Source organism: Equus asinus, chromosome 7 (assembly GCF_041296235.1).
Source record: "Equus asinus isolate D_3611 breed Donkey chromosome 7, EquAss-T2T_v2, whole genome shotgun sequence".
Classification (NCBI taxonomy): domain Eukaryota; kingdom Metazoa; phylum Chordata; class Mammalia; order Perissodactyla; family Equidae; genus Equus; species Equus asinus.
Genome location: NC_091796.1, coordinates 5,476,300 through 5,500,354, shown reverse-complemented (window position 1 = coordinate 5,500,354; position 24,055 = coordinate 5,476,300). Strand labels below are relative to the sequence as shown.

The 24,055-nt window shown below is 39.0% G+C and overlaps 1 protein-coding gene across 2 annotated transcripts in view; it reads right to left on the bottom strand.

Annotated features, from left to right (window-relative positions):
• Nucleotides 1–24,055, bottom strand: part of FBXO15 (F-box protein 15) — a 71,970-nt gene that overhangs the window by 32,105 nt on the left and 15,810 nt on the right. For both annotated transcript variants that reach the window (XM_014843773.3, XM_070512861.1), the window contains exons 6-8: nt 21,418–21,544; nt 19,837–19,919; nt 18,500–18,642 (exon numbers count right to left, since the gene is read on the bottom strand). In XM_014843773.3, the coding sequence (XP_014699259.3) occupies nt 18,500–18,642; nt 19,837–19,919; nt 21,418–21,544 (353 nt within the window). The remainder of the gene's footprint in view (nt 1–18,499; nt 18,643–19,836; nt 19,920–21,417; nt 21,545–24,055) is intronic.

The following is a 24,055-nucleotide window of genomic DNA, read 5'->3' as shown; positions in this document are numbered from 1 at the left end:
ACTCTAATCTTAACCTACCAATGTAAAGAAATACAATTCAAGGCTCACCATTCTTGGTTCCAGTGACATTCACTTATAAGCATGGCCTCACAAAGACCTCATTCCAAACCCTGCCCAGCCATTTACTAGCTGTGTCACCTTGGTCAATTTTACTCCAAGCTGAGTACAATAGGGATAAAAAAAGAGAGTACTTTATACTTTGTGATGATTAATGGAACTAATAACATATCTTAACATTACAGGGTAGATTATTATATATGCCAGGCTAAATGTGCTAAACACCTTACATGCATTATCTCAACAATAATACTCCATCTAAAGAGCCAAACCTACTGCCAGGCAGAAATTAGAGATGTACTATGTTCATGGACTGTAAGACTCAATATTGTTAAGACATCCATTTACCCAAATTGATCTATAGATTTAATGCAATCCCAATCATAATCCCAGCAGGCATTTTAATAATTTATAAATAATCAGTATAAACAAATAAATAATATTTGACAAGCTGATTCTAAAGTTCATATGGAAATCAAAAGGACCTAAAATAGCCACACAGTCTTGAAAAGTTGACTTCAAGACTTACAAACAGCAATCAACAGTGTGGTATTGATATAAAGATTAACAGAATAGAATATGTGGGTCCAGAAATAGACCAATACTTTCACAAACAATTGATTTTTGACAAAGACATCAAAATAATTCAATGAGAAAAGAAAGTCTTTTCACAAATGGTGCAAAAAACAACTTGCTGTCCACATGGGAAAAAAGAATGAAGCTCAACCCTTCCCTCACACTTTACATGAAAATTAATTAGCAGGGATCACTGACCTAAATGTAAAAGCTAAAACACTAATACAGCTGGAAGAAAAGAAAGAATATCTCCATAACCTGGGGTAGGAAAAGATTTTTAAGACAGAAAGAAGAAAACAACAAACCATAAAATAAAAAACTGATAATGAGAAACTCCTTATCATTAAAAAATACCATTAAGAAAATGAATAAACAAGACATAGACTGGGAAAAAATATTTGCAAAATATTCATCTGAAAAAGGACTGGTATCCAGAATACACAAAGAACTCCTATATTGAGGAATAAAGAGACAACTCATTTTTTTCAAAAAGGCAAAATGATTAAGAGGTACTTCAAAAAGAAGATATGCAAATGGCCAATAAGCACATGAAAAAGTGCTTAACATTATTGGCCATTAAATAAATACACATCAAAATCAAGATGAAATACTACCACACACAAGAATGGCTAAAATCTAAGACTTACAACATGAAATGCTGGCCAAGATATGGAGCAATCAGAACACTCATACACTGCTGACAGGACTGTAAAATGATACAACCTCTCTAAAAAAATTGGGGGTAACTTCTTTTACATAAAAAAAATTTGGCGATTTTTAATACATAAAGCTACCCTAAGACCCAACAATTCCAGTCCATGGTATTTAGCCAAGAGAACAGAAAACATATGTCCACAAAAATGACCTTCACAAGAATTCTATGGCAGCTTTATTCATAATAGCCCAAAACAGAAAACAACCCAAATTTCCTGTCCATCGACAAGATGAGCAAATTGTGGCATACTCACTCAATGGAATACTACTCATCAATAAATAGGAATGACTATCAATACTTGCAAGAGTATTGATGAAACTCAAAGACATTTTGCAAAAAGAAAGAATCTGGAAACAAAAGAGTACATCCCATATGATCCCATTTATATGAGTTCTAGAACAAGAGAAACTAATCTATGGTGAGAAAAATCAGAAAAATATACATGGGAGTTCTTGTACTATTCTTGTAATTTTTTCTAAGCTGGAAATTATATCAAAATAAAAAGGTTACAGAAAAAGCAGCACTCAATAAAGGTTAGCTGTTAACAAACAGCTGTATCAACCTTCCTCCGAAGGCCCCTTCTGCTCATTGTTCCGGCTGCTGTTTTCTTCCAACCTGTAACTCTGGGCATGCCCCATAGCTGTGTGTCCTCAGATCTTCCTCAGCTTCCCCTATGCCCTAAAACTTCAACATTCACCTCCATGCTGTGCTGATGGCACCCTTCTACCTATACTAATCTCTTCCTTTTCTAAACCCCTACTGCACACACTTGAACATTTAATTTTATTGGAGTGTTTCTACATGTTAGATCTATTTCCTCAAATAACCTACAGTTTTTGGGAATAAAGGTCATGTCTTCTATAGTATATTAATGGCACTAATAGCATTTCTCATTTGTCATGATTAGAGTTCATTTTTTGCCCTACAAACAGAACATAGAAAAGGTGGGAAGTAAAGACTATAGAGAGGAGAGATTATTGATTGATTGGTTGATTGGCTGATTGAATGATTTTCCTAAGGCAAAGAGAAGGCAGGCAACCAGAATAGGGAAGAGGGCTTAAATTATATTAGATCTACCTGAGGCAGGAAAAACAAAACACAGGCTAACTAAACAGACAAACTTGATAAGCAGACTGAATGAGAGAGGACCCTAGATCACCATCTGAGAGGCCAGCTTGGTAACAGACAAGTGGAACAGACGTCAGTAAGCAACTCTCAGGTTCTTGTGTAAATCTTGGGTAAAGAGGTAGGGAGAGCCTACAAACTCAAAAACATTTGCCACAGAATATTAACAATTTAAAGCTTCAGAAACCTGCTGCTACAAAGGAATAATTAATAACAACATGGTAAAATCATTAGACTCTAATGATCAAATAAAATTGGCAGTATCTCTTTAGGAGAGAAAATCTTTAGTATTCCTCCAGTCCCTATTAGGTATCTAACATAAACCCCCTCAAGGCATATACATGGCCCCTTCTTTTTCTCAGCTAATTATTTTCAGATACCTCTGTTATTTTCCAAACACCTGATAAACATGAAATTTAAGTAGCTAAATAAAAACATAAATCATGGAATCTTAAGAAAGAAGGCCTCTGAACATAATAAGGATCAGAACTCTCTCTTCTAGTTTCATTTGTTATATAGGTTGCAAAAGTGAAATGAATTTGAGATGCATTGGTGGGAGATGGAAAAAAGAGAACTTTCAAGTCTTTAGGACAATTGCCCTCTCCAGATCAGACTCGGTGGATGTGATCACACCAATAAAATCTGTAATCTTTTGAGCAACAGAGTCTCTACTTCTTTCATATCAGCTAGGATCCTAACAGGCTACATTTGCTGGTGGTATTGTTCCTGATACTGGTGAAAATAAACCTAATTTTAAAGAGAGTAAAGTATGTACTTAGACTCTTTGAAAACTCAATGTTTATTAATTCACTAGTGTTTGAAAACAGCTTTTTCTATTGATGTATTTAAAGGCTCAGACTTGTATTTTCACAAGACCCAGTTCTATTTTCCATGCCTATTTTCCTATTTTCTATCAATTTAGTCCATTTGAGTATAAATTATTTTTTCTAGACTAATCCTGGAAGGGAAGTTTAAGGGAGAAGTATAAGGATATTTGTTTGGGGCTCTCTAACACCTGTTCTGCTTCTCTTGCTAAGCACATTCCAATATTTCTCTGATAAACACACCCAGGTCAGTCCCCAGGCTTCATGTGGTAGAAGCCAGGCTCAGATATGGAGCCTTCTGTTCATCTGGCCACATGGCTGAGTCAAGGATGAGTTCATGACCCAACCAGAGCCAAGGAGATGCAGTGAGACTCTTGGAGGGAGGGTGGACCAGAAAGGAGAAACTTAGACTTGGACGTGAGATCTAGAGCTAGCCAGAGTTGCCTTGAAGGGAGGAAGTCTAACTCAGAATATAGTGAAGCAGGAAGAATCAGAATGGGAGAGAGACAGACAGGGTGCTTAGACATAGGCAGTCCCACTGACAGGCAATGAGCCTGTGCATCAAACTGCACTTGAAATAAAACCTCCCCCTGGATTTTTCAACAACATAAATCCTTCCTGCTAAACCAGTTTTAGGTTAGGTTCATCTGTAGCTTTCAAAGAAAAAAACTTTTTTTATCTCTAGAGAAGTGAATTTTAGAATCAGAAAACATGAATATATTTATCAGTGGAAAAGCAGTTGATGGGAAAACAGATTCAAGATGATGAAGAGATGAGACAAATGGCTAAATAAAGGCCCCAGAGCAGGAAGGAGCAGATATATTTAAGAAGAGAAATTGGGAAGCATGTTTTGGAAAGAAGTGGGACATCTTTTTTTCTGAAATAGGAAAAAAAAAACAAGAATACAAGAGACTATGATACAGTGACGATGTTATGGCAGATGAGAGAGGAGGATGAGGAAGCACAACAGGGTGACAGTTTTTCTTAGCAGAGCAGGTAGAGAGCCCAAGAACAAGGAGTGGAGGAGGAAGATGACTGAGTCATATCTGAATAGCCTTTCTGTGAAACACAAAGGGGAATTAGCAAGAGCTGATTAACGGATTTCTAAGTAGCAACAAGGGGGAAGTTGAAATCTGATAGCCTCAATGGACAACGAGCATTTGTGATTTTCCCCAAGGAACTGCTGAGCACTCAATATGTTAGAAAAGCACCATCAAGGTGAGCAGTGAGGGAAGCCATAGGGCAACAAGGAAAGAGATTCTGTGCAGCTACAGAGGAGGAGACCAACAGTGTAATCCAGGCACATACCCAGAAAAATGAATCCAGGAAGGGAACCAAGAAGCAGAAGAGTGAGAAGAAACCCAAATAGTTCTGTAGAAGTAAGGCCCCGGAATGATAGATGGTAAGGAGGTTGTGATCTGATAAGCGACTCTAAGCTCAACGTCCTGCAGATCTAAATTCCTAATACCAACTAAATTCACACTACGGGAAAAATTAGAAAATCCATCACTTATGTTTCTTATAAGACTTATCTTCCTCAAACTACTTGTTTTAAGGAAGAGACTCTATTTCCAAATTGCCTTAATAAATATCCATGAAAAAGGCAGAATATCTTATTTAAACAATATTCTTGAAAACAAAAACATAAACAAAGAACTCATAGCCTTCCCTCTAAATGACTAAAAGAATTCAAACCACCAGAGAGGAAGAACAAATCAAAACCTGAGGTCAAGTCTCAAATGGCAGTCAGAGTCCAGAAACAGAGAACATGAAAAGGGCTCACCTGAGGTCTTCAGAAGCTAAGGCCCCTCCTCGCACACCCTGTGTTCTTGGCAGCACCAGCTTCTAGGGCACAACCCACGCAGCTGCAAAGGGACCCTGTTGGTCTAATGTTCTGCTGCCGCCATTTTGAAATTCTTAAGAATCTTCTAACAAGGAGCCCCGCAGTTTCATGCTGCGCCAGGCCCCACAAATCAGGCAGCCTGTCCTGCTTCCAGGTAACATGCCTACTCCTGACAAGCTCTCATATAAAATGTATGGAGATCTGGGCTGTCTATTTCTGTGAACAGTAATTTGTAATGCTGATTTTTCATAATGGGTCACCAGATGCACAAAACAGGAAAAATGTACTCACAACCACTGATGAAGACGCTATAGAGAATTATCTGTTCTAATTTTTCTGGGTAATCACCACCCAGAAAGGACTGCCCTATTTCCAATGCCTTCCTGTTATGATAAATGCTTAGAGAGGATAATCTGACCCAGAAACATAGAAAGTAATTAGTATCAGGGAACAGAGGGAACAAAAGAGTCATCTATTTCTGGAATCACAACAACAAAAATGAGCTAACATGCTATATATGAAAAATATGTGAAAAAAACGATAAAACTTTAAAAGAAGAATTTCTCAAAGAGAGGTTATCTGGGCTTATCAGGTTCTGCTGCTGAAGAGTTGAACAATTCTACTTTTTTGGTAGGAAAAAAGAAGTTACTAAGGCCCATATCCCCTTTTTATCCCCTCAACATTTTCTATTGTGTCTTACAGAGTAAGAGCTGAATATTTACCACATAATCAGTATTATAAAGAAAAGTATATCATAAAAACTCTAAGGGATATAGAATGAATCTAACAAACAGATAATGGAAACATAATCTAAAAGAATTTCTTCACAATAGCAACACAAAAATGAAGTACCAGTGAGTGGAGAAAGGTGCAGGATCTACATAAAGAACATTTCTCCCAAGAGCAGTGAAGGAAACTTAAATACATAGAGAGAGAGTCCAAAACGCTAAATAAAAATATATCAATTCTGGGGCCGGCCCCGTGGCCAAGTTGTTAAGTTGGCACGCTCTGCTGCAGGCGGCCCAGTGTTTCGTTGGTTCGAATCCTAGGCGCGGACATGGCACTGCTCATTGAGCCACGCTGAGGCAGCGTCCCACATGCCACAACTAGAAGGATCCACAACTAAGAATATACAACTATGTACCGGGGGGCTTTGGGGAGAAAAAGGAAAAACTAAAACTAAAAGAAAAAAAATACCAATTCCTTCCAATGTACACATTTAATACAAATCTGATCAAAATCCAAATGGGATATTTGAAATTCGGGCCAAGTGATTATTAAATACATATGAAAGAATGAGTGAAAATAACTGAGAAATCTTTGATAAAAGTTCCTCAGTAGGGACCAGCCAGTGGTGTAGTGGTTAAGTGTGCATGCTCTGCTTCAGTGGCCTGGGGTTTGTTGGTTCAGATCCCAGGCGTGGACCTACAGATCATTTATCAAGCTATGCTGTGGCAGGTGTCCCACATACAAAATAGAGGAGGATGGGCACAGATGTTAGCTCAGCACCAGTCTTCCTCAGCAAAAACAGGAGGATTGGCGGCAGATGTTAGCTCAGAGCTAATATTCCTCAAAAAAAAAAACTTCATTAGTAAGAAATTTTATACTGGGGGAGGGACATATATTTTCATGACAAAATACACTTGTAAAGCTTGAAATATCTGGGGACACAAGAAGAAGGGGCACTGATCCTCAACAGAGAGAAAGAATCCTAAAAGAGAAGGGTATGGGAATATATAGGCTGTGGATAATGTCTATGTTAATCAAAATGCAGCATGGGTTTACACACAAGTAAAACCTTTGAGAGATCCAAAACAATATATAACAAATTAAAAGGCAAAAAACAAAATAGAGAAAATATTTACAATGACTGTAACTCAAATAGATCTCATAAACATTTAAACCAATGGAACCGATCACACATAAACAAATGGCCATTCAATTAGAAGAGAAATATAAAAACAGACGGCGGCAGCAGCACACGCCAAGCATCCTGGAAGCACTCCTCGTTACCTCACCTGAATCCTTGAGGAACTTGTAATGTAGGTTCTGATGTGACCGCACTTTGCACGCGAGGACACCGATAACCACCCACAGTCACACACGCCTGTGAGAGGCAGTGCTTAAGTCAGAGCCTACAAAGATGCCCCTTCAACAGCCTACCTGAAGGCTGCTAAAAGAACCACAGTAGTTTTTTTAAATAGTCAACCTAATATCCAAAAACATATGCAAATTTCAAACAATCAGATGTCACTTTCACCTCTCAAATCTTCAAATATTTTTCAAAATAATGCTCATGATGATAGTGCTATAATCCTGAAAAATGGAGACCTAAATACCCAACATTAGAATGGGTCAATAAATCATGATAAAAACCAAACAATGGAATATTACATAACTTTTCAAAATCAAATTTTCAAACACTATTTAGTGACAAGGGAAAATGCTCACAATGTAATGGTAAGGGGAAAAATCAGGATACAACATTAGTCACATAACGTGGTCCAAAGATATAAATATAGTTATATATTTGAAAATGGACCAAAATATAAACAATAGTTGTCCTTGGGTGATTTTTATTTGCTTATTTACAAACTTCTATATACTCAGAATTTTCAAATTCCATAACAAGAGAAGGACATTAGTTTTTAAATGCATTTTTAAAACAACTCAGATAGAAAGTCAAATGACAGAAGCAGGACACTTTGTTTTTAAAAATCCTTTCCCCTTGCTTCTTATCACTCTCCCTCTCAGTACTGATAAAAAGACCAAAACATGCTGTACTGTGCAATATCTTTTCCTTCAGCTTCTGAAAATTGGTAATAATTAGCTTGATACAAAGATCAAAAAATACACATTCCTTCATACTTTGCATTGCTGATCATGGCCTTTTTCAATCTCTATTTACACTTCAAAGACACAACTGGACCATTTCCTGTCTGCTCTTTCACTGGGCTCTCCCATACTCTCATCAAAGTTTTCATGGACAGTGGTGCAGAAAAGAGCTAACACAGCAGGCCTCAGACTGTCTAGGCTTGGAAAGGCCTGCAAGATAGGCCCTTGCTGGTGTCCGGGAACTCAGATTTCAGGAATGTTCCCACCTCCCCATCCCTAACTGGTAAGAGTTGCTCACTGTGCCTAAACGGTTGGTACCAACAACGTGGTTTATGCTGAACACCTTTCCTTCTGGGAGTCTGGAATTTTGGTACACGCCAGGCAGAGGGTGCCTACGTGAACAGCCCTCAAAAAACCCTAGGTGCTGAGTCTCTAAGAAGCGTCCCAGGTAAAGAAGATTTCACTCGTGTTCTCACAGCTCATTCCTGTGTGCCTCCACTGGGACGGGATCTTGGAAGCTTCACCTGGTTTCGTCCAGACTTCACCCCGGGCACCTTTTCCCTCTGCCGACTTTGCTCTGTAGCCTCACTGTACACACCTCAGCCATTAATACAACTATATCCTGAGTCCTGTGAGTCCTCCTAGTGGATCACTGAACCAGGGGTTGGTCTTAGAGACCCAATGCCAACAATCCATCCACATTTCCAAGAGAATAGAAAAACCCACCCAGCACTTTCTATTAAGCTTACCTAAAGTTTTCATTTACAAATGACTCTGTCAGTATTTCCTTCGCTGTTTATCCTTCCCTCCCTCCTGCCTCTCATAAATCCAATTTAGGTGACAAAATATTGTTTCACCTAAACTTCCTTTTAGCTTAATTTTAGTGGCAATACACAAAGTAGCAGGTAGCAAATATGTGCAGGTTCAGGGATCATAATTTTTTCTTTGAAAAGGAATCCTTTTAAGAAAACTCTTAATGCAGCCATGACTTGCCAAAGTGGCAGGACACATAAAATACAGAAAGAAAACTTCCCAGTCCCTTGGGGGAGGAATATGACAAAGTTCCAAGAAGCAGCCATCAAATAAGCCTTGAGGAAAAGAAGAAAGGACACAGATCCTTTTTATTCACTATCAGGTGGTGCTGGGAGGGAGTAAATCCGATCCCCAGACATAGTGTCTGACTGAGGGAGAATAACGTCCTGAAGCTTGAGCTATAGATCATGAAACAGGAGGACCTAGGCTACTCCTGAGCATGCGAGCACAGAACCTGCTCTGATCTGAAAGCAACGAAGGGTGGAAAACCCAGCAGGGCTTGGCAGCACCAGCCCAGGAACTGTGCCCGCCAGATGAATGTTGGAACCCAAAGCCAAGAGGCATTAGCTGTGGACTCAACTGGATGAGGACAGCACTGGCCAAGTGCACGGACCCTGCGGGGTGGCAGCAGAGGTGATGCTTGTCCCTGAGTGTCTACCACTGAGTCAGCTTGAGTGTGATCCTCTCCTCTGTGTCTCAGGAATCGCACTCCAGGCACTAAGAGCTAAATAGCATCTTCTGGTTTGTTTTTAGTAACATGCATTGTAAAAAAAATAAATAAATTCAAAGGACCTTGTAGCAAAGTACAAGAGACAGAACTAAGAAAATAGAACAAAGAGATATTTTGTTCACAGAAAATATCGTGACCGTGTGAATAGAGAGTATCAAATGGCCACTACTCATTCTGAAAGCTTCACTGCGATTGCTCTGTCTGCATATAAGCATGTCCTGAATCCTTTAATTATCTGTATTCCCTGCAGAGTCAACTCCAGAGGTCCTCTTAGCCTATCTTAGGCAAATTATCCTACACAATGCATTCTATACTAACACTCTAAAGAAATGTATACATACCCTCTAAAGGATGAAGATATACTTAGATTTATTGATATATTATGGTACAATTAACTACAATAGCTACTAATTGCTTTGCTATAAGTCCAATATTTATCAGAGTAATTTGATGAAAGAATGTGGAACTGCAAAAGATGTGTACCAGGTGTCTTTGTACCACTCCTCTAGGTATCTACCGCTTCAATGACACCACACTTCCTTGTCACGGCAGTTCTATAGAGTGTAACATTCGGGAAGGCCAGTCTCCTCTTACTGGTCATTTTCAAAATTTAATCAAGACCTGGATGGTGATCACATAGGTGCTTGCTTTACGATAATTTGTTGTATGCATTTCTCTGTATATAATTGCACAATACAAAGAAGTTTAATTACAAAAAAGAGAAAATCAAGGGGACAATGAACACAATATACAGAACGGTGGTAACACAATACACAGAACTGGCAGGAAGAGAGGGAGAAGAGAGCAGGAGCGACACGCAGGGGGCTTCAAAGCTACTGTAATGGTCTATTTCTTAAACTGTGTGGTGGCTACATGGTTTTCCTTAATTGTCTCTTGATGGCCTAAATATATATCATACACAGAAAAGATAACACTATCTCACAAATTAACATTTTAAAAAAATTTTTATCAGCCATTCCATACGCATATGTGGATTTCTAACTGGATTTTAGACCCAACTAGGCAAGTTTCACAATATATTCCCGTTGGGATTTTTTAATAGAACTGCAATGAATTTATGGACTAAACTGATACATCCTCAGAATTCTTATTTAAAGATGGAATGTTGGAAATAGCCTGACAAAATGACCAATTCAGGCTCTGTTGATGAACTACGTCATATGGAAAGTTGTGTCCTTTCCACTACTACATAACCCCACTACCTTAGTGTGGACCACTCCCCATTAACTCATCTGAATGTCAAATTTGTTGCTTTTCCCATCCCCAGCCCTCTTGATCTGCCCTTCCTCAGAACCCTCCAGGATTCCCAGAGCCACCCTTCCCCAGTGTGTCTGCACCTGGCTCAGCAGGCTTCTCTGTGCCCAACTTATGGAGGGCAGACACCACGTGTGACACACGTCTATCCCCCTGCACCAGCACATTCCCTGAATTTAGCAAGTGTTTGTTAAAGAATGAATCAAATAAACAAACCAGCCTGGTCCCCTTCACTTCCGGCCACTCCCTACAGGCTGCCTCCTTAGAGTCAGGCCTGGCTTCTCAAGTCTCACTGATGACAAACAGTGAATAGAGCCACCTCAATTGTAGGGACACTATGATAAAGCATTTTATCCTTGATAGGGAGAAAGTGTTCTTAAAAAATAGGGGCAAAGTGCTGTCATCCCCAACTGCAATGACATAGCTGGAATCTACTAAATATACCACATAGTACCACAAGAGAGTTTCTCAAAAACTGTAGAGGACATTCGAGTTTGTATTTTTTTTAAATGTGAGAATGACTCTGATAGCAACAGCGCCCTCTGCTGATTCCTAATCGCAGAACCACGCGCAGACGAAATGCATCTTGAGTCTCGTGCAGTCTTCTTATGATGAAAATGTTTTCTTATTGTGAAAACAACAGATGAAAGGTGAATTATTCCCATCCTCCTTAATTTTACCCAGCCTCTTATGTTACAATAATCATCTAACCTTCTCAGGGGTTTATCGGCATTAACAGGAAATTGGCTTAAACGCTGCTGCTTCAGCAAGGCAGCAGGAAGGGCCCTAGCTGACCACCCTTGGGAGGTCAACACTTTGAAAAGACAGAGTCACACACACAAGGACATACTCTGGAAGCACATTGCTGAAAAGCACAAACACAAGTGAGATGCTATAGGCCAGTGTTTAAGACCCTCGGCTCTGGAGTCAGGGGCCTGGGTGCGGCTGGAGCTCTGCCGTGTGCTGTACATGATTAGAGAACTGACCTAAACTACCAGCTTCAGCTGCTTCGTCAATAACAGCAGAGACGATAGTACCCAACTCACAGACCTGCTATGAAGATTAAGTTAAATAATATAAATATAAAACATTTAGCAAGAACCTATAACGAGTGCTCATAAATGTTCTCTGTCACTATCGACTTCATCATTATCAAGGGCATAGCCCAGGTATGAGGAACGCATACAAAGCTTAAGAAACATTATGCTGCATTTGTTTAAGAGAGGGTGACTCTTCTCTGAAGTTCTAGACATCCTCCAAGACAGACCTGGACCTAACAGACCTCATCCCTGGAGAACACGGTGACGAAGCTCTTGAGGAGAGTGTAGGTCACGTCAGACAAGAACTGCTGGAAGTGAGGGCCCCTGAAGACATGAGGGCTGGAGCCAGAGAGCCAGAGACTAAGTTCTCCCTAACACCAGCCCAGAGGGCAGACAGTTTGTACCCTGGGTATAGACCAGGGCATGTAGAAGCACCCTCTACAGTGTATACTGGAAGAGGGATGAGATTTTGTTCTCTTTTAAATATCAGAATAAAGGTAAACAAGTGAAGTACAAAGAAACCAACTTGGGCTCAATGAAAGGCAAAATTTTCACACCTTCACAAAACTGGGTGGGCTGTTCCCAGGGCAAAGCAAATTCAGGCCCAGGAGGGGTCATTCGCTAGATCACCTTTCAGTTCCTCCCCAATTCTGAAAGCCCAAGATTCTGGGCACAGCAGAAAGAACACTGAAGAAAAACAAGAAAACCTGAATATTAAACAATCTAAGCAGTCAGCTAAAAGAAGCTAGAAAAGGATCAAAATAAACCTAAAGAAAATAAACGATTTTCTAGGAAATCATATAAATACTAAAATTGAGTGGTTGAAAAGAGGAAAACTTGATTATGACTGGATCAGAAACAGAGTAAAAAATGAAAACTACAGATACTCTAACCTGTGAGTTTCAATGGAAAAACACTAAATACCAAATAACTGAAACGAGTAACTAAAAATAAGCACATATATGACAAGAGGAGCTTATCTTAGGGATTCTAGGATGCTTACCATTGGAAGATAGATTACTGAAATTCACTATATTAATAGCATGAAGGAGAAAAAAATCATATGATCATCAATAGTTGCCCCAAGATGTATTTGATAATACTTAACAATGATTCCTGATTTTTTTTAAAAATCCAACTACTCTAGGAATATAAAGAACACATTTGTAAGGAGACATAACAAAACCTAGAACAAACATACTTAGTAATAAAACATCTTACTAAGTTAACATCCTCAATTAAGTTGGAAATACCTTCTCATAGGAGGAATTTGCTAGTGTCCTTCAAGATTATATATGCATTTACCCTTTGCTCTATCAATCTTATTTCTAAGAAAGCATCGCAAAGACAAGCAGGCAAACTATGAAATGGTGTGTGAACAACGCTGTTCACTACACCACTATCTGTAACAGCAAAGCTGGAAGCCATTAACGAACTACACAGCTGTTTTAAAAAGAGAGAATGAGAAAGGTCTCCATCTCACTCTAAAGAGTAATCTCCAGAATATATTAACCGGGAAAAAACAAGGAACTTAAAAGAGAGTATAGTGTGCCTTACTAAAAAAAAAAAAAAAATGGAAGAAATATGAATACATTGATATATAGCATTATAGATTCAAAAAGAAACATTTAAAGAATAAGCCAAAAGCTAAAATAAAGGGTCACCCGTGGAGGGAAGGAAAGAACAGGAGTGAAGGAATAAGAAGAGTAAACCTCCCTGAACGACCTTGTTTTATAGTTTCAAACTTTGGCACGGTGTCAATGCGGCATGTAACTTTTATAAATGTACCAAAAAAACCAAAGCAATCCTGAAAACTCAACTGAAGCAAATCACTCTAATTGTATATCAGTGATAGCACAAAAACAACTTTATATCTCTAGTATAATTGATCTTAAGCACACAAAGAATTACAAGGAAATTCTTAATTAAAATAACATTCCATAGGCTTATTATCAGTAATAATATCAGCATTGTTATTTTGAAATTATAATATATTGTAATGCAGTTTGGAACAAAGACTTTCAGAATAAAAAGACAGCTACAAGATATAAATTCAAAAGTTAATTAAAAACCCTAAGATCTTTTAATTTAAATGAATACGATTTATTTCTTTCCATTATAAAATTTTCAAACTTCTTAGCTTTGCCTATTGAAAACCCTAAAAGGAATGAAAACCCAAGAGTAACAGGCATCTCTAGGATCCAGATTATGGTCTCTAAACACCATAGTGTAGTGGGAACTAAAAGGAACCACTAAGGAAAATGGACAATTCCAGGTCTGGGCAGGAAACAGACAAGATGAGCTTGAGGTATCTCGTCATGTGAGAACACAAGCCAGCTACCAAAGATGACTAGAGTCATGTCGAAAGAACACAGGAGCAGATGACCAATAACAGGACTATCTGACCATCACGATAACAATAAAAATAATAATGACTGCAAATAGACTAAAACACGTACACAATATTTCTTAATCCATTACCCCCAAAAAACTTACAAGTCATCTTTGAAGACTGTTAGAGCATTAACTCACTATTTTGTGAATTAATAAAGAAAAAGACTCAAGCATGTACCCCACCTTTCTTGTACTAACTATATTTCATGGTAACTAAATAGTTAATAAGAGAAAACTCTTCTTTACAGAAGAATCCTAGCTAATACACAAAGAAAGAATACACATAGAGTGATAGAAGTAGGGAGTCATCATTGTGCAATCTCTAATAAAATAATAGATATAGGTACCCATCATTTGGTAAACATTCATGGAGGAATTTATCATAGGAGCAGGCTGAAAAATTCTTGAACCCACTGATCATCTTAATATAATTAATATTTAGAAAAGTAGAGGGGCTGGCCCGGTGGCACAGCACTTAAGTTCTCATTTTCCGCTTCCGGCGGCCCAAGATTCGCTGGTTCGGATCCCAGGTGAGGACATGGCACCGCTTGGCAAGCCATGCTGTGGTAGGCATCTCATGTATAAAGTAGAGGAAGACGGGTACAGATGTTAGGTCAGGGCCAGGCTTCCTCAGCAAAAAGAGGAGGACTGAGAGTAGTTACTGGCAGTAATCTTCCTCAAAAAAAAAAAAAAAAGAAAAGTAGATACTGTGTCCTTCGGATAATTGCAATGGGAAATACAGGGCATTACCTATGAAGTATTCTTGCCAAAAAAAGAAAAATTTAACTATGATTAAGCCTCTAGATATGACTACCAATGTATAGGAAATATGGGAGAAAAATCATCCAAAACACAGAAAATTGTACAGACAAACAACATATCCAATTTTTTCAACAAATAAATAGCATGAAAAAAGAGATGGACTATCATAGATCATAAAGGACTTAATAAGCATATTGACCAAATGCAAAGACACAAATAGGCGTAAAGTAAAAGAATGGAAAGTTACACCATGCTAACACTAGTCAAAGAAAGCTGGAGTGCCTACATTTATACCAGATGGAACAGATTTCAGAGCAAAGAATACTACCAGGAATAAAGAAAGTCATCTCATAGATGATGAAGGGGTCAGTTAGTCAAGGGGGGCATAACAATCTTGAATGTTTGTGAATGAAATTACAGAGCTTCAAAATACACGTAGTAAAAACTGATCGAACATCAATAAGAAATATACAAATCCACTATAGTTGGAGATTTCAATACTCCTCTCTCAATAATTCATAAAACAAGCAATCAGCAAATCAACAAGGATACAGTAGACTTCAACACTCTCAACCAACTTTACCTGATTAATGTTCATAAGACACTCCACTCAACAACAGCAGAACATACGTTTTTCTTAAATACACGTGGAACATGTACCAAAACAGTCTGTGTTCTCAGACATAATACAAGTCTTAATCAACTTAAAAGAATTCAAGCCAAAGCATATTCTCTGACCACAATGGAATTTAATTAGATATCAGTAACTGAAAAATCTCCAGAAATATCTTAAACATTTGAGAACTAAAGAAAACATTTCAAGCCAATCCATAGATCAAAGAAGAAATCAAAGGAAAATTGAAAGCATTTTAAAGTGAATGAAAATAGACTTTTATCTCAAATATTTGAGAACTAAAGAACACATTTCAAGCCAATCCACAGATCAAAGAAGAAATCAAAGGAAAACTGAAGGCATTTTAAAGTGAATGAAAATAGGCTTTGAATATGACGTAGTCTACACAGAAATTGAAATATAATGATGTTCACACCTGAAATTTATATAATGTTATAAACCAATGTTACTGCAATTAAAAAAAAAATGAAAATAGGGGCCAGCCCCACGGCCAAGTGGTTAAGATCGCGCACTCCACTTCAGTGGCCCAGGGTTTCACCAGTTCAGATCCTGGGTGCAGACACAGCATCGCTCATCAAGCCATATCGAGGCGGTATCCTACAGCACAACCAGAAGGACCTACAACTAGAATATACAGCTATGCCCTGGGGGACTTTGGAGAGAAGAAGAAGAAAAAAAAAAGAAGACTGGCAATAGATGTTAGCTCAGGTGAAAAAAAATGAAAATAACATATCAGAATTTGTGGTATGCCACTAAAGCAGTACCTAGGGAGAAGTTTATAGCAACAAATGTCTCTATATCAGAAAAAGAAAGTTCTCAAATCAATGACATCAGCTTCTTCCTTAAGAAACTAGAAAAACTAGAGCAAATCACAAAGTAAGCAGGAAAAAAATGGAAATAATAAAAATCAAAGTGCAAATCAATGAAATACAAAACGTAATAGAGAAAATCAATGAAGCCAAAAGCTGATTCCCTGAGAAGATTAATAACATTGATAAACTTGAGCCATTCTCATTAGGAGAAAAAGAAAGAAGACACAAATTACCATTCAGGAAGCAGCTGGCATTAGATTCTACAGACATTAAAAAGACAATAAGGGAATATTATAAACAACTTTATGCCATAAATTTGGCAACTTAGATAAAATGGACAAATTTCTTAAAAGACACAAAATACTAAAGCTTACTCAAGATGAAATAGATAAACTAAATAGCCCTATATCTATTAAACAAGTTGAAACTGTAGTTAAAAACCTTCCCACAAAGAAAGCTGCAGGTCTTGATGCCTTCACAGGTGAACTCTATCCATCATTTAAGGAAGAAATACCACCAATTCTATGCAAAAACCCCCAATAAATTCAAGAGGAAGGAAAACTTCCCAACTCATTCTATGAGATCAGCAGTGGCCTGAGACCAAAACCACACAAAGACATCACAAAATAATTAGAAGATATTATGGAAGAGAAGTAGCAAGGATAAAATACTAAAAAATCTTAACAAGAAACGTGCAAAACTGGTATGAAGAAAATTCTGAAACATTCCTAAAAGACACAAAAGTATTTGTGAAGAAACTGAAAGGCTTTCACATTTTAGGTAGGACAACTCAACAACAAAAATGTCAATTCACCCCACATTAATACATACACTTGACATAATCCTAATTAAAAATGCCATCAAGCACAGAAAAACCTAGAAATCTTCTTGAGTCAAAAAGCAAAGACTCAAAAACTAATGGAAGCGTATCAGTAGGGCACAGAACCCAGTCTGAAGTAGATCCCACTGACCTAACTGGGGACAATTTTAGCTTCAAAAAGAATAATGTCTGTAATTGATTATAAGTTATTGAATAAATAAAAATCCAAGAGTCCAAAGTGACACTAAACAAGAAAGAGGGAGGGAAGAGAGAAAAAGGCCATGCTCAAAATCATTTCCATCATAGGAGGTAACTATTACATCAATTTCTTAATCTAAAATTGGCAGTTAAAGGGAAGGGACTAAAGCATGTACACTGCTGTTATAGGCATTCACCCAGTTGATGAGGAAAAGTTCTTTACAAAAGCTCAGCTAATAAATGTAGAAATAATGACATGATTAGAAAATCACTATTTTCTAAACTCAAAGAAAAAACTGACTTAGGCAAGGACTAATAACGGATGTCAAATCCATTAGGTGAAAGAATTTTGGGAAACAGGATATTCCAAAATAAAGTATACAATTTCTGCTATAAAATGTTTCTACAAAAAATGTTAAACTTCAATCTATGCAAGTTTTTACACCAAACTTCCCATTTATAGGATACAGAGGAATGCTAGCAAGAGGAAACAATCACACAAACTGAAATGGGGGGCCTTCTATTCTTTCCCACATTCCTACATCCCTTCTTTTCTTTCACTTGGCTGAAGTCCCCTCCTTTCTCTGTCTACCCCAGTCTCTGTTGCAGCCTTGATAAGCACAATAAACACTGATGCACTACATACAGAAGGGCTGGTTTCTCTTTATTCTTATCCTGGACAGGTGCTACTCTGGCCCAGCTGGCAAATTTACCAAATTCCTTTCAGAGAGAAGGGAAGAAGGTGGGGGAGGGGAGGAGGCAAAACAACAGGGAACATATCTGTAGAAAAGATGAGTACAAAATACACCAAGAAGGTCGAAAGTGATGGTGATGAAGGAAACAGAGCCAGAAGCTACAGAGATGAGATCTGGCCAAGGTACTTCACAAGTCCTGCACGATACTGAGAGGGTCTGAGAGGACAGACGGCCGAACAACGATAAGGTGACCAGTTAGGAGGACAATTCTTAACTTGGACATAAAAATTGGTTCTCTGTTCTCTCCAACCTTTTAATTTCATACTGAAACAAAAACTCAATTAGTTTCACCTTTCTTGGTAAAGAGATTGCGAAATGTACCACACAGGTAGAAAATTCCACCGCTGTGCATATCAACATGGAGTTGGTAGCCATGCAGTCCATATTCTGGGTTGTCATCCAAAAGGGGGCTATGAGGAGGCAGCTCGTAGGGGCTAAAAAGCAAAACAAAATATACACACAAATTTGTCAACACCAGAGATAAAACGTTTGGATTGAAAATACTCTTTAAAAAATTAACATCCATTCAAAGCACAGCTCCTATCAAGCCTCTATAGGATTCCCAAGAACCTTCAATACTACGAACTCAAAAAACTGCTCCATGTTCCTTTTACCAACTTCTACAAAACAGTCAAAGATAGGTGTTCCATAGGCATCCACAGGCCTCACAGGCAAACATCTTTCTGAGGTCTGCCCCAGGACAGCAGCTCTGCAAAGCCAGCTCTGCTCCTCGTTGGTCTCAGTATCAGAGGACAGGACTGCTCAGCAGGAAAATGCAGCAACAAGACCTACAGCTTAGGGACCTGGGCAGAAGACCCCAAGCCACAACAAACAAAGTTCTACTCAGTAAGAAAAGCCTTCTGACATAAGGGAACAACTCAAAAGCATTAATTTTCTCCAGATAATAATAAAAATAAATAACACACATATGGGACGGTCTAAGCCCCTAGGGGAAGGGTGAGAGCTACAGTGAAAGGAAGGCACAGTCCCTACCTGAAGACCTTCAAATTCATTAAAAGACATGCACTGCACAAACCAAGCAAAAGCACATCTGCAGGCCAGACCCAACAGGCCAGGGTTCTGTGTGTCTTGCAAGATATGGAAATTCACATTAGTGCAAAGAACTTGAGGCATCTTGATGCACCGGCATCTTGTAGTAATGAAGCTCTCCTGCCCCTATAAATAATAGTCTACTAGGTACCTAACCCTCTGCCGTTGTTAGTGCCGTCGAGTGGATCCGACCTCTCGTGACCCTGTGTTCAGCAGATGGGAGCCCTGCCTGGTCTCTGGGCGCCACTCTCACTTTCCGGCACTGTATCAGACAATGACCTGCTACTATTCATAGGGCTTTCATGGCCAGCCTTTTCAGAAGTGGGTGGCCAGGTCCTTCTTCCTAGTCTGTCTTAGTCTGGAAACTCCACTGCATGATCCCAGAACAAATAAAGCAAATACGTACTCATAAATAATCCAATTATTTTAGCAACAGCTAAGTAATTATGCCTGTTGGCTTGTGTCTGATTAAAAACAGAATATCTTTGTAGCTAGTCTCAGGATACTAAGATGGTATCAAGTTCTAATCCCTTCTATCGACTGTACAAAAATTTAATACACCACAAACAAATACATACATAGTGGCTGAGCCTAACGTGCTCCTCTCCACAAGGTGATGGAAATGAAGATTTGCCATAACAAAAGCCAGTTCTTCCTCCCTCTGAAAAGTTAATTAAAAAGAATACATTTTTCAACTGAAATATTTTAATTTTTCACAAGGTCGTTGTGAAGATCTCAGCACATTCATCTTACAGACAAATGCAGTTTCTTACAACTCTAGGATCACCACGGTGCTAATGCATTATTACTGCTAATACATTATTACTATCTAATAAGACTTCTTTGTCATATTGACAGCAAGACCACAATTCACCCAAACATGCAGAGCATGCAATAGCAAAATGTTCGCAGGATGTCTCCCATACTAACTTGTGAGACATCAAAATACTGTATTACATATGATGATGGTGAAAATATATTGTTAGTTCCAGGTTGTTTCAAATTCTTTTCAAAGATAAAGACAATACTGGTAAGACCTTCACAGATACAAGATTAATTCCACAAATACTTAACATTGGTGGCATAACATTCTTCTCTCGAGTACCTGCTTGACTTGGCAAACCCAGCGGGGGTGATTAGATTCAACTCTTCACTCACCCATCAGGTTGAGCAGCAGAAAATGTGGCTGCACAGGAAGTGATACCTATTTCTCCCCAAATTCACAGCTGGCACTGACCAATGTAGGTAACCCAGAATGGTAAATCTGAGGGTGCCATTCTCAAGTAGCCAGACAGAGGACAATCAGATCAACCAAAGTCCTCATAACTATGTGGGCCAACATATACTGATGAATTAAAAAAAGGCAAGCAATCAGCCTGCTGTCTTGCCCACAAGCCACCACCACACACAGAAAGGGAGGGAGGGAAAGAAACAGTGACTACCATAGCAGGTTGAGAAGAGAAAAAGGTACGAGAGGCTGCTGCTGTAGATCTTGGTTCTACCTAATCATCATACAGAGACACGTGCTGCTATTCTCAGAATCAAATTTGTGAGCTACTATCTTAAAACATCCATAGGCCAAAGTCACAGATTTAAACAAACCTGTGGTGTACAGAGGCACATCACACTCTTACGTTCTTCACTGAAGTGACTGCCCAGAAAACAACCCAAGAGGAGGGAGCTAGGCAACAGGCTCAGCCAGCGAAAACAAAAACCTCACCGAGTGGGAAGGCTAACTCCTCAGACGCTTTAACCTGAAGGGCAGCTTACAATCAGTGTCTACAGGATCAGAAATACATTAGAGGGACTGCCAGGTTCAACGTACAGTAAGAGACTTTGGCAGAGAAAGGACCAGAAAAAAGAAACACGGATTGACTGGAAGGAGAAAGGGGGAAGACCCCATGATGTTAAAGCAATAATGTGAACAGAACCATCCAGGCAGGAATAGGTAGCTTATCACTAGTGACAGCAGAACTGCAGAGTAGTCCCAATGGAACAGAGGGTCACTTAGCTAGAAAAATGCAGCTGGTAAGATGGTAAAAGGGAATGCAGTTAGTGAGAAGTCTAAAGGACTATACTCTTGATATGACGCATAATGGTGAGTAAACGTGGGATTGTGAGAGAGGAGATGACAGTACATGCAGGGACTCAAATCTTACCTTCCACAGCCCCACCAGGAGGCCTGGGTTTAGGCAGAAGATCCGAATGAGTCTGTCACAGCCAAACATGGTGGATGCAGTTAAATTACTCAGATTGTACTTTGCAATTAAAGAATGCCATCGAGGTCTTTGAACATCCATGCCAAAGAAAGGAAAGAAAGAAATGAGCTTTCACATCTTCAATGTTGTCAATTCTCTTTAGTGTATCTAAAAATACTTTTGAAGAGCATGCTAATAATGTGCACATTGCTAATAAGGCGCGTGTCAAGGGGCAGGGGGACACAAAGAACTTGTATAAATAAAAGGCAAAGCGGACACATCCAAATTCCTCTCCCAACTATGTTTTTCTTCCCTCCTTCTTGCTCTTACTGTCAACTCAGTGGCCTGGTCAGAAGCACACTGAGGAATCATGTAGGTGAGGAAGAGGAAGAACTGTCTTCTTGTCCATTCCCCTCAAACCCAGCACAGTGGGTTTCTCCCTATGTATTCCTAATTAGGTGAGGGAAATAATGCAGAAGCAAAGACGAAATACTTAAATGGCAAAACAGCAAGTGTCTCAGTGGGCCATGTGAAAGCAGACATACCTTTTAAAGTTATTATCAAGAGCAACTCAGAGATATTGAAAACCGAAACATTAGAAAATAAATTTAAACCCAAATCATGAGTGTTTGCATAAAGGAGATACACTGTGAACTCTATATTAGAATTAGTGTCTAAGAGTAAATAACTTAGAGGTGTAAGAAAACAGAACTCAACTCTCCCATTCATCCTAAGACTTAAAATCAACAGAGTGAAACATTCTGTAAGCACTATAATGGTAGACATAGAGGTCTGTCATTCCCAGGAACCCAGGGACAGTGCAGGAAACTAAGAGAGGGGAGATCTCAATGGTCAATTCACAGAGCAGAGCAGAGAAGAAAGTCTCTAAGGAGCTGGGCCACATTGCATTCAAGAGTTCACCTCCAGGGGCTGGCCCATGGGCATAGTGGTTAAATTCACCCACTCCACTTTGGTGGCCCAGGGTTCGCAGGTTCAGATCTCAGGGGCTGAACCTACACACCACTCATCAAGCCATGCTGTGGCAGTGTCCCACACACAAAATAGAGGAAGACTGGCACAGATGTTGGCTCAGGGCCAATCGTCCTCAAGTGAAAAGAGAGAAAAAAAAAGAGTTCACTTCCAACACCAAAGGCACAAGCCAGCAGGCGACAGGTATTCAAATGTTCATTCAGTAAAAGAATTCAAAAACCAAAGAGTTCAGCTGTGGCACTGTTTCAAAGCAGAGGGCCTGTAAGGATCAAAACCAGATCCACAGCTACCAGACTTCCCCACTCCCTTGTTCAATTTTCAGAGAACTTCTTGTGCTGAGAACACATTAGGTAGGTGAGCATACGTGTGATGGATAATCTAAAAAGAGGGCCAGCATAGGTAGAATATACTGGGAAGAAGCGGAACTCAGGGTTTGGAATCTAAGTGTGGAGTCACGGAAACCACAGTTGAGAGACCTTAGCTCCAACCCTCCAGACCATCTCAGACTGCCTTCACCTGTGTAGGGGGAGACCACCAGCCACCTAAGCTGGGAGAGTGGAAAAGGAAATGAGAAAATATTACTACAGTACTTGGCACACACCAGGCACTCAATAAGCAGCAGTCACTGCTACTCTCATTATTAATGTGGACAGACGAGGCCGGGAGGGTGTGAAAACCCTCCTGCCATTCTTCAGCGTGCCCAGAGCTGGAGTGGCCTCAGAAACACGGCCCCAGAGCAGTTTAAACAGATCCACAGAGAAGGATCTGGGTCTCCATTTGCCCCAGCCTCACGGGCCCCTGAGAGAGAAACTAAGGCTGATATTTACCCAACATTTCTCACAAATTTGGGGAGGTATAGCATCAACTACAGAATGGAGAACACTGGCAAGAGAGAAAATTTAATGAGTCTGACTAGAAAGGTATAAGTTACAGGGAAATTCAAACTGCAAATTACATTAACAACGCTTTCACTGTTCTTGAAAAAATTCTCATGGAGGAAACAAAAAAGACTGAAATAAAAACCACCAAGTCTCTCCCTCACTGTCACACAGATGCATACAAGGATTTGTATTTTTGCATGATGAAAGCATTTGCTTACAAACTTGCAATAAAAGTGCCAATAAGACAGATTCCTGAAAAACATTCTCAGGGTTTGTTTACCGCTGTTTATCAAATGCTGACTGAAGTCCACTGAGTTTTAATTTAAATAAACTACATTAAATGAACATTCCCAGTGAACTCTAGCATTTCTGTCACTTTGCAGTATCTAGTATTCCTGACCTGGATGACAATTTTCAGAAACACAGCCTCTTTAACTGAGCTTTACAATTCAACACTATCCATTTAAATTAGTCTTTCATGATCATTTTAATTGATGTTAACAATTTTGTCTTAATACCTATAAACAATATTTCATGATATGCCAAGTAACATATTGTTCAGTCAAATTAGTACAAACGTCGTGCACTCATTCTCCAAACATAATTTCATTAAGCATAAAACCTAAATTCTGCATTAGAAAAATCTGGTGTTCATCAATAATATCACATGAAATTTCAGAGATTTATCCAAATAAGGGTACCATTTTAAAAAGTAACCGTGTCTCTAA